The 12,376-nt window shown below is 37.5% G+C and overlaps 1 protein-coding gene across 1 annotated transcript in view; it reads left to right on the plus strand.

Annotated features, from left to right (window-relative positions):
* The window catches only part of LOC131971363 (collagen alpha-1(XX) chain), an 81,974-nt gene that overhangs the window by 21,677 nt on the left and 47,921 nt on the right, over nucleotides 1–12,376 (plus strand). The window contains exons 5-7 of the mRNA XM_059332784.1: nucleotides 2,049–2,237; nucleotides 6,666–6,863; nucleotides 8,568–8,735. Of these exons, the coding sequence (XP_059188767.1) occupies nucleotides 2,049–2,237; nucleotides 6,666–6,863; nucleotides 8,568–8,735 (555 nt within the window). The remainder of the gene's footprint in view (nucleotides 1–2,048; nucleotides 2,238–6,665; nucleotides 6,864–8,567; nucleotides 8,736–12,376) is intronic.

Raw genomic sequence — 12,376 nt, forward strand, 5'->3', positions numbered from 1 at the left:
CCATGGAAAGTTTCCAACTTAAAAAATTCCCAGAATTTTGCAACCCTAGTCACATCTGCCACTGAAGCATGCTGCAAGCATATCTTGCAAGAAAACACACATAAAAATAAATTATAAAGTCTGTAAATTATATATTTTATATTAGATAAATAATCTGATGGTAATTAACAATAAAATATGCACCCAATTGTATGACTGAGCTAATGGTATATAAATTCCTTTCTGCAAAAACTCATTATACAAGCAAACATTTATAATACGTTATCCAGGAACACATGAAAAGCTGAAGTTATAGGCCAGCAACTTTGGACACTTTTTGTCCCTCAGGTTATTTCTCTGGCTCCAAAAATGTGATTTCCTACAGCTGTGACAGTGAAACCCAGCAAAGCTTTTTTCTGTCTGTTGAATCATCCTGATTTGTGAGCCCCTTTCACTTCTTCTTTTATTGTTAGACCCTGAGTGATCCTCTCCCAGCCGAGCTCATTGTGGATTGGATGTGGATGTAGCCCGTGGTGGCTTGTGAACGTGCAACTGATAGTAGGTTACTGTGTCGATTTCAGCGAGCCCAGGCAGGTCTGAGAACATGTAAACTTAGAAAACTTAGAAACACCGGCTGTCTCTCTGGAATGATGGCAGTCTGGGAATTCCTTCCTGATGCGTCGTATTTCCCACTTGCTTTAACCCCTCTGGGCCTAGTGCTTATTTCCTTCACTGGAAATTTCACCCTTAATTTGCTCTGACCTTGTCTCTTAACTCCAGGCAAGGATCTGTGAGCAGGACCTGGTGATGCCAGATTTAAGCAAGAGAAGTAACACATACAGCAAACAGCTCTATTTCCACCTCTAGAATGGTGACAATGTTATGTTACTGTGTGACTAATACACACACACATCAGGTGAAAAGGTACCTGATCTTTCCCTGAAGTAAATGTACACAGCATCAAAATATTATAAATATAAGTATTAGGTACTAAAGTAAAAGTACTAATATTGCACAATGATGTATTTCTTTTTTTATTTAAATATATCTATCTATATATATATATATATATATATATACATATATATATATATATATATACACACACATATATTATACACCTATATACATATACACACACACACACACACACACACACACACAAACACACACACACACACACACACACACACACACTGCTCTCGCAACCTAAAAGCACTTGTGTCCTAATGGACTCTTGCTATGTTTCTTCACTTCATCCTTGCTTGTGTTGTATTAACTCTCATTTGTACGTCGCTTTGGATAAAAGCATCTGCTAAATGACATTGTAGAATTGTAGGATTGTAGATTTCATTGAGTGGATTCGGAGCTCACTGAGTTGAAACATGGCGGAGCGCTCTGTTCTGATTGCTAAGTGAACTGAGAACGGCTGTGCGTGAATAAGTCACAGCAGTAGTTCTCAACCTTTTTGAGTCGCGACCCCCAATTTAACATGCATGTTGTCCACGACCCCCGCTCACTGAACAGAATCTCACACGCACAGTTCAGATCACCCAAAAAAGAAATGACCAAAAAAAGGAAAACAAAATGACCAGAAAAGACACAAAATGACCAAAAAGACACAAAATGACCCAAAAAAGAAACAAAATGACAAAAAAAGACACAAAATGACAAAAAAAGACACAAAATGAGTATAAAAAGACACAAATTGACCACAAAAGACACAAAATGACCAAAAAGACACAAAATGACAAAAAAAAGACACAAAATGACCCAAAAAAGAAACAAAATTACCAAAAAAAGACACAAAATGACCAAAAAATGACACAACATTACCAAAAAATGATCAGAATTACCAAAAAACACACAAAATGACTATAAAAAGACATTAAATGACCAAAAAGACTAAAACACATTAACACATGAACACTTTAACACAGTGGAGACAGAGCTGACTTCCAAAATGATTTAGCGACCCCCAGAAATCATCTCACGACCCCAATTGGGGTCCCGACCCCAAGGTTGAGAATAGCTGCTCTAAAGGGTTAACTGCACTTTCTGTCTTCCAGTGGAGGGTCTGCGGGAGGAGGAAATGATCCGCAGCGGTAGTCGAGAGCAGAAGAAGAAGCTGTTGCCTGGCGGGTCAGGGTCAGGAGACCTGGACGATGTAACAGAGGCTCTGGTGGGCCTGCCAACAGTTCTGTACCCGGACCCGGCCACCACCACCACCACCACCACCGCTGCTGCTGCTACTACAGGTAGTGAAGCTTAATAACACTACATGAACACACACGCATCTCATTATTATTACAGTATGAGGATTTTGGTCCAGGCAAAGTCAGAGGCAGTTCACACCCAACCTCATACATGATAATGTCTTGAGGGCTTGAATATGAAATAAAATATGATAATAGAGCAATATGGGATTGTGGTACACTGGCTGGTACATTTTCAGATCAAGTCTGGGACTGAAGATAATCTTTTTTTTTAAGTTTTTACAAAGTCACGATTTATTCTGCTGCATTCAGCAAACCTTATTACTAGGGCCGTGACTTTAACGTGTTAATTAAGATTAATTAATGACACAAAAATTAAGGCGTTAAAAAAATTAAGGCGTTAAAAAAATTGACGCGTTTTAATTGCACTTATTTTTGCACCACGGAACAGTATGTTAAAATTAGAGACCAAGACATCCTTTTGGTTTTTAACCTAACCATAATGCTACTGGATTTTTATCAGATCCCTCTGCCTCCCAAATGATCACTAAACCCCACATCACCAGCAGACTTTCTATTTAAAGCTTCGGGTGCTGTGCCTCATTAATACGAGTAACTCTCAAAAACTTCATAATTTTGAATAATCCTTGATTTTGCTGCATTTGCTATATAACTCTGAAAATTATATTTGCTTTTTGCAAAACATACAACATTGAGCCTGTGTTCAGTAAGCAACATTGCTTACTGAACACAGGCTCAAGAAGAAGAAGATCTTTTTGTAATCATGCCAATGGCATAAATGGCAAAATATATGTGCTTACACTACTAAACACTACAGAGCTAATAATTAGGGCCGGGGGGTGGTCCGTAGTGTAGTGGACAGTCCTCGCTGCGGTGGAGCCGGGTTCGAATCCGGCCTGAGCTCCCTTTACCGCATGTCCTCTCCTCTGTCACCCCCTTACTAACTGTCTCTCGCTTTCAATAAAGCATGTAAAATGCCCAAAAAAATAATCTTTAAAAAAAAAATAATTAGGGCCGGGACTTTAACGTGTTAATTAAGATTAATTAATGACACAAAAATGACACATTAAAATGCGTTAAAAAAATTGACGCATTTTAATGGCACTTATTTTTGCACCGCGGAACGTTTCTCACTGGATGAGTTTCAGGTGGACCGATTATACTGGAGCACCAACTAGCGTTGATGAGTTCAGACAACAACAAACCACAGTGAACATGAAGGAAGAAGCTGATGAGACCTTTGGTTGGCCCCGTGGATGATGGGACATTTAGTTACTAAAAACCAACGGATGGAAGCGTCCATAAGAGCATGGTTGTGTTGCTATGCAACAAGGAATTCACATATCACCTGAATTTCTGAAATGTACTATATTTCTAAATATGCTATTGCTACACTTAATGGCAAAAATTGCACTGGTCTGTTGGACTTGAACAAAAATAAACAATATTTTTGTTGCTTAAGCTTATGTATTCAGTCATTATTCAATGGTATACTAAAAATCCATGTGAATAAAATTACTTCTTACTGTTCTCAGATCAAATATTAATGTCCGATTAAAATGCGATTAATTTCGATTAATTAATTACCTCTAATTAATTCAATTTTTTTTTAATTGAGTCCCGGCCCTACTTATTACATTATCTGTGTTAATATTTTATAATAATATTGATAGTAAAGATTGTATTTTTTCTTTTACAGCACTTTGAGCATTGAGCTCAAAGTGCAAAACAACACTACAACACTTGTTTTTCTTCCCCGTGATTCAGATCTGCTCCAAAAATGTAATGGGTTCATCCTTGGCCCATGCTTCACCCTTCCACCAAGTTTCAGATTTTTCCATAATCCTGCTGTAAAACCGATCAGACAAACCAACCGAGCCAAAAAGCATGAGGTAACAATCGCTGTAGAAAAAAAATATAAATCTGATTAGATAATCAGGCCTATAAATCTGGCACATGAACAAAACGAGGGAAAATGAACGAAATCAAGTGGCAACATGTCAAAGCCGCATTATGCGAACAAATAAGTCTAGTGCTCAGACAAGGTGAGTCAATAAGAAGGTGTAGTGAGTCATGGTGTAAAGGCTGACACAGTGCCAGCAGACTGGAAGCTGCTGAACAGCTAAAATGCCTAACCTAGCACATCTAAGAGGTCTTTTGGGACAATAAGTTCAAAGTTCAGTGATCTACTGACGCTTGGTAAAGCTTTGTATGAACTGAGAAAGATTTTTAAATGGATTCTAAAAGCAGATGGTAACAAATGCAAAGAATCTGAAATCCTGGATGACAAGATTATTTTTGTTTGAGGTATAGAAGCCTGATTGCAGAGTTCCTCACTGAGCTACAGCTTCATGTCAGGGAAAAAGTCTTTACAATATTTCAGGTGTGCAGATTTAAAAGCTCTAGTGCAGTGTCTGTAAGGGTGCATGATGAAATTCTTTGCAGAAATGCTGAGCCAAAAAACACATTTGATATTGTGCATCCTTAGGCCTAAAACAATACAGCTGCCATGTGTCTCTTCTAGCAATGGTAGAGGCTGTTTGCAGACATTTGTAATATATACCGGCACAATTTAAGTAAGACGATTATAGATCAATTGAAATAATCATTAGAAGTTTAGAGGATTAATTTATTTCACCTTTTTGCAGAAATGCTGAGCCAAAAAACGCATGTGATATTGCGCATCCTTAGGCCTTAGTGTTTTAATAATTTAATGTTGGTTTAACGATTTAACTCAGGGAGAGTGGAATTTTTTTTTTAACGATCTATGGTACGGTGTTGCCCTCAGGCAACATACCCATTTTTGGCCTGTCAAATTTCTACAATGCATGTTTTTGAATGACGCAATACTTTAAAAAAAGAGGGAAGAGTATAGGGAATCACTAGTAATGCTTTAATTTGTCACATGACCTCCAGGAGGCCATATTGAAACACTTTTTTTCCAGACTTTTCCAAAGGCATTTTGCGCCAAAAAAAGCTCTCAAAACGTAATTTCATGGCCCTTTTCTATCAGGAAAAAATGTATTCCTACTGATAGGTTTGTAGAACTTCATTTTTGATAGTTTAATGCATTTATTTTCTAATTGAATAATGGAAACTTGCTAAAATGCAACTGTTGCCTCGAGGCAACAACGTACCATTATGGAAAATTGCTGTGTTGCCTCGAGGGAACAATGAAGCATTGTGGAATCAGCATGTAGCATGAGATATTGGTAGTGTGTGTTTATGTATTTATAAAATGTTCAAAAGCATACCATTCAAAAATGTATAATTTTGTTTTGATCTTTACAATTTAACAAAGAGCTATTTGATGTTGGTTGCAGTAAAGTAAAGTTCAGGCTATTCCTACACCCTGTAGGCCATAATCTACTAATTTACATGTCTTAATTGCTTTTAATTTCCACACATGGCAACAGGCAAAAAAAAATAATTCTTCAGATTATGTTTATTGAGTCTATTTTAAGCAAAAAAAAACCCACTCCAAACATTTTTCCATAACTGGCATCATAATGCCTACCATAGAGGGCTGATATATCATTTTTCTTGACACAGACATTTTTCTCCTCTAAGGATATCACAGAAACCTTTTTTTCTGTTTGACGGATAGGATGAGAACCACTCCAGGGCTGTCCCAGAAAAACCCACCCACTGTTTCAGTCTGTTGTATGGTACATTAAAACCTCCAACAGGACTTGATCTCTCTGCTCTGATCTTTTATGGCCTCTGTCATTAAAACACTTTTTTCCCCAAGAGGGGGCAAGGTACGGAAATGTTGCCGACACACATGTACAAGCAAGCCATTACACACATGTACAGTAAGTACAGTATACACGGCCACACCAAAGCACTCTGAGACACACACAGTAATGACAGCCCAGCAACAGTAGGTGTGACAGGAAACAAAAGCTGGACGCCGATGGAAGGTAGGCTTCAGGTTAGCAGGGTCGGAAGATAAATTCCTTTTAAAAGGAATCCTAAAACCCATTTTTATTCACTGGCTTTTAACTCAACATGAGCCTTTGTTCTGTTTTTATTTGTTTTTATTTGTTCTTTGTGGTTTTTTAAAATTAGGATTAATTTTAAAATTAAGACTAATTTTAAAATTGAGATTCATTTTAAAACCCACTTTTATTTATTGTTTTTTTTTACCCAGCATGAGACTCGCTTTGTTTTAGTTGTTTTTGCTTGTTTTGTTTTTATTGTTGGTCTGTCCTGCCATGTACAGCACTTTGTATCAGCTAACGCTGTCTTAAAGGGCTCTATAAATAAAGTTGATTTGATAAATCATAAAACAAGAATGTTTCTGTGTTTACATGGAAATCATGTTTTCTCACTTTTCCTTTTGAAGTTAGATGGATCTAAAGTCAACAGTAGATTTCCTGTCAAGTAAAGCCTCAGTGGGTCTTTGCTTATCTTACTGTAACCCCACCCATGTGCTCTCTCCTCCAGAGCCCCCGGCAATAGAGACCCCCTCTCAGCTCCCTGATGAGGCCCCAGAGAAAAACAGCAAAGAGAAGAGGAAGAGGAAGAAAGAAAAGGAGCGGGATCGATCTAAGGTGGAGAATAAGGAGGAGCAGGGGACGACGCAGGGCAGAGCAGCCGAGGAGAAACCCAGGAAAAGCCCCTTTCCTACCCAGCCAGTCACAGGTAACCTCTGCTGCCGAGTGTTCACAAAACTCTCATCTGAAGGGCATTGTAGTGTATTTTCTGCTACAGATTTACATTACTCTAATACTAAAAGTTCTGCTGTGTTAAAAGGCCTCTGCATGAACCTTTGTTCAGAACAGCCAGTCTTCAGGTAGAAACTGGTTCCAACCAGTTTAATGACCATTAATATCTGGGAATTGTCAGACAGTAAATGCATTGGAACATTGAATATAAACAGATATAGGTTGTATCCTTTTAAGGTTAAAAAGTAGGCTTAGCAGCGTGCTCGTGTCCGGGAAAACGTACACATGCATGGGCTGTAACATTTGAATTAAATGATCTTACACACAGACAGAGAGTCAGACGAACTGAGGGCTTCATAGGACTCAGGACACCTTTCATTCAGCAGCCTCAAACTGACAAAGTTCTGTCTCCGCTGTATTTAGGCAGTGTTCCGATTGATTGACAATAAAGAAAACTAAAAGGAACTTCGACTTGGTTTTTTTAATCCACTCTTCTCACTCAGAGGGGTGGTAAATTTGACACCACAGCATCTTTTAGAAGCATTTGTTATTTCGATTAACCCATGCATGATGGAACTGAGTAAGACCTTTCAGTGTGTTAGCTTAAAGGGAGTTGGCCGCTATCATCTTTGGCTCTTCTTATGATTTAAGGAACAAGGTTTTAGAGCAGTAAGTGTCCGTTTGAGATGTGATGACAGTGTTTAGACAAGGGAGGGACAGGTAAAGGAAAGGATAATGACAGGCCATCTCGTCCGCCTGCTGGGCGTATGTGAGCTCTCACTCCCTCATGATCCAAGAGAACACACCCACACATTCACACACATGGAAACTCACTTGTGTTCTTGTATGCACCATGTCGACACTTGTGCACATAATATCTATTCATGTACATTTTAACACCTACACCTGACATATGTCTGCCTCAATGCATAGAGCCATCTGTTTCACAATTTAAAAGCATGCATAACTCATGTTCTCACTCAGATGGATGATATATCAAAGGAAAAACTACGGTGGCCCTGAGAGCTCACACCGCTGCAACCTAAGAAAACACCTGCAAATACACAAAAGACAAGCAAACTGAGGAAACATCTTCATCAATTTGACAACACAAGCGCAGCATTTAGAAAGCGCACTGCAAATAGACCACAACACAACAGAAGTGTTTCCAGAGGACACTTAAAAGTGATGCACACGACTGAACATGCTATCGTTAGCCGGCGATTGATAGCGTGCTAGCGTTAGCGGGCTAGCAAGACCAACACCATCTCGGTGCCGTTGAGAGAGACCAACTAAAACATGTATCATAATTTATTTGATTTGTTTAACTGCAATGTGATTGATACGGGCTAGCGGGCTAACGCTATATATCGCTTAAAAAACATGAAAATATGTTCTTAAGAACGGTTCGTGAATGAGGCCCAATATTTTTTTTTTTTAACAAACCAATAGGAAAAAATATTAACTTGCATTGTAGCGAAATCCGTGTCAGTTTCATGGAAATTTGAGTGATTCCGTGGCTATTCCACGGATTTTGAGTTAAGCGAATCCGTGGCTATTTCACGGATTCCTGTGAGACCAGGTTCATACAGATATATTCAGACAGGCAGTATGAGAGAAATACAAAATTCCCAAAATACAACTGTGAACTTGAAAATGACCATAATATGTCCCCTTTAAGGAATGTCTCCAAGGAAACCATTCGAGTGTGACAGCGATGCGGCGGCGGACATCATGCTGTTGGTGGACGGCTCCTGGAGCATCGGACGCACCAACTTCAGACGTGTCCGAGACTTCTTGGAGGGCTTGATGACACCGTTCCACATCGGGCCGGACTACATTCAGATCGGTGAGGATCAGGTGGTGGAGCCGTCCCTCAGCCCTGTGGCTGCTATTCATGTTGTGCACACACTGCAAAAAAGGTGTGTCTTAAAACAAGATAAAAACACTAAATCTGAGGGAAATGATCTTGCTGCATGGATAGATTATTTATAAATAAGCATGTTGTACACTTAAAATAAGAAATTAACTCTTAAAACCAGATAAATTACTGTTCGGGCCAGTTCATCACTGCTGCCAGCAGCGATGAACTGGCCCGAGCAGAGTGACCTGATGATTATTTGTTTCTTAACAAGATAAAAAAACTTTTTGTGTCTTTTTTTTGGCGATTTCACATCTTTGATGTCCTTTCTATTGGTCTTTTTTGTCTTTTTATGTCTTTTTTGGTCATTTATACGTCTTTTGTATAAAAGTTTTGTATTTTGTGTCTTTTTTGTCTTTTTGTGTCTTTTTTGGTCTTTTTTGTGTCTTTTTTGCTTTATTTTTTTTATGTGTCTTTTTTGTCATTTTGTGTCTTTTTTGTGGTCATTTTGTGTCATTTTACATCTTCTTTTGGTCACAAAATGACCAAAAAAGACAAAAATTGTACAAAAGAGATCAAATTAAAGCTGCAAGCAGCGATGAACAGGCCCGAGCAGAGTGACCTGCAAAACATTTGTTTCTTACCAAGATAAGAAAAACTTTAGATTTGGAAGTGTTAGATAATTTATCTTGTTTTACGGGTTAATTTCTTATTTTAAGTGTTCAACGTGCTTATTTCTAGATTTAACAATCTTAATATAAGAAATGTTGTCAAATTAAATTATCTGTCCATGCAGCAAGATCATTTCCTAGACACCCCTTTTTTGCAGTGCACAGTGGGTTTCCTGTATCTTTGTCATGATTTATACTGCGTGTTTTAGAGGTTTCAGACTAAAGCCTTGTTTCAAATCAAATCAATCAAATCAAATTAAAATTACTTTATTTATCCCCGAGGGGAAATTCAGTTAGTCTGGTGGATTCTCTGGAAAAATGAGATCCTGCATGAACCTGACTGGGCATGATAAGCCGAGTTCGGAATTTCTTAAAATCCCTGCCGGACCTTGAATCAGTTCAGGTTCATGCAAATTTACCAGTGTTATTATTTGGGGGTTTTTTGTTTCGGGTTTATATTCAGACCTTATAATCTGTGTAACGTGTGCTCTGTGTACTGCTATGTGTGAACGCCATCTTCTGGATATCTATTCAACTAACACACATCGATAAACCCCTAGCAACTGCACTGATCACCTTGCAGAAAACAACACCAAAGCAACCACCTAGAACACCCTAGCAACCACCTATTATTACTATCATTATTATTATTATTATCTAGTAACATCCCAGATCACCATAGCAACCTCCAAGCAACTACTGACCAGTACCGTACTGCCCTGCAAAGTCTAACTCAGGGGTGTCAAACTCAAATACACAGTGGGCCAAAATTTAAAACTTGGACAAAGTCGCAGGCCAACATTGATATTTATTGAAAAAATTGACCTAAACAAGTTCAAACGAAATGGAACAAGCAAAGCTTGATATAACTTAATATTGCAAACATGCAAAATCGAATATCAAATAAAACAAACAAACACATCAATGGCATTCATTTCTTAGATAAAATTTAAATAAAAATCGTGTGTCCCTTTATTTTATATGCGGCCTTCTTTAAATTTAAATTTAACAGTAATCTTTTTCCACAGGCTAAAAATAAATGTAAGAATAAAATAACAATAATAAACCAAATGACTAATAATAATATCCTTCAATGAATGTGCAACCATTCAAGCCTTGGACTAGCAAGAAAAAGTGCATAAAGACAACTTTAATTGTTGCCCAGTTTGCTACACACTGATCTACTGTGTTCAAGCCAAAACACCAGCAGAGCATTCTGGGATTTGTAGTATTATTTGCGCTGTATAATACCGGCGGGCCAGCTCTGGTTGTCATTTGGTATTTCCTTGCGGGCCAAATATAATTATACTGCGGGCCAAATTTGGCCCGCGGGCCAGAGTTTGACACCTCTGGTCTAACTGCAGTAACTATGCAACTGAGAAAAACTGCTTTAAAGTTTTTAAACGTTTTTTTTTAACTGACCAGCCAAATGAGTTATAGGTAGATAAGTGATATGACACTTATTTCTACATGTATTGATGATGTCATTTTTATACTAAAAAATCATGACGATTTATTTGACCTTTGACCCCAAAACTGTAGTTACTGCACTCTGGTTTTGCATTGTGAGTGCAGTAACTACAATGTTGTTGTCTTCTTTCAGCTTTTTTTTTTTTCAGTGATTAAACATTGTCAAATTGATTTTGTTATAAATGTATTTAAAAGTGTCTAACAACTCTATTCAAAGATTTGTGTATTTTAGACTTAATATTATAAAGTAATGTTATATTTTAGTCTTGATATAATTCTATCTTACTTTTTACTTAATCACTATCTAGATAATAATTTCCCTATTAAATAAACTTAACTTAATAAACTTATAATTTCTATTCTTGTCTTCACTATTCAACACAATGAAGAAATACAAGGCTGCACCAAATCACAGTCAAATCAGACCGTGGTAAATTAACTTACTGCTTTGGTTTTGAGTTGGATTTTGTAGTTACTGCAATTTTTATATCATTATTTCTCTGAAATAAAGCAAAAATAAAATCACAAGATAAAACAGGCATTAAGGAGTTTGTAAGGCACTGTAGCAGCCAACTATAATGCTCACTGGATGTGTTTTTAGAAGTGTTTTTCTACGCATCAAGTCTATTTTTGGTGCATCTAGTGAAGCATTTTCTGCATAGACAGCTAAATCACACAGATATCCCGCTGTATATGTGTTTTAAATGCATTAACGGCATCTACGTTCACTGATTGCCTGTGTTCCTGTTTCACTACATGCAGATTCCCCTCACTCGCTACAGTGGGTGGAGAAATAAAATCAATCAATCAATCAATCAATCAATCAATCAATCAATGTATACAAATGGACAGATAATTTAACTTGACAAGATTTCTTAAATTAAGATTGTTAAATCTAGAAATAAGCATGTTGAACGCTTAAAAGAAGAAATTAACTGTTAAAACAAGATAAATTATCTAACACTTCTATATCTAAAGTTTTTTTTATCTTGGTAAGAAACAAATAATTGTCAGGTCACTCTGCTCGGGCCAGTTCAACGCTGCTTGGAGCTTTAATTTATCTTGTTTTGAAGGTTAGGGTTAGTTAATGAGTTATTTAGCTTGAGTTAATTTCTTATTTTAAGCGTTCAACATGCTTATTTCTGGATTTTATAATCTTAATTTAAGAAATCTTGTCAAGTGAAATTATCTGTCCATGCAGCAAGATCATTTCCCTCAGATTTACTGTTTTTATCTTGTTTTTAGCCCTCCACACACCTTTTTTGCAGTGCAGTAAATAAGTAAATTCAGTCAGCCAGCTGCAGAGTGCTCACAGACAGACCAGGAGCCTTGATTGATCAATTAACAAGCAGTGAATAAGTTCAAAACACACACACAGTGGAATATTTGTGTGAAAGTGTAAACCCGATGACAAATGCAGTCCGTGTAGATTGCAAGATAGAACGTATACGCATCACTCATGTCTCGCTCCCGGTGGGGATTAGTAGC

The sequence above is a fragment of the Centropristis striata genome, chromosome 5, assembly GCF_030273125.1.
Source record: "Centropristis striata isolate RG_2023a ecotype Rhode Island chromosome 5, C.striata_1.0, whole genome shotgun sequence".
In the NCBI taxonomy this organism is placed as follows: Eukaryota; Metazoa; Chordata; class Actinopteri; order Perciformes; family Serranidae; genus Centropristis; species Centropristis striata.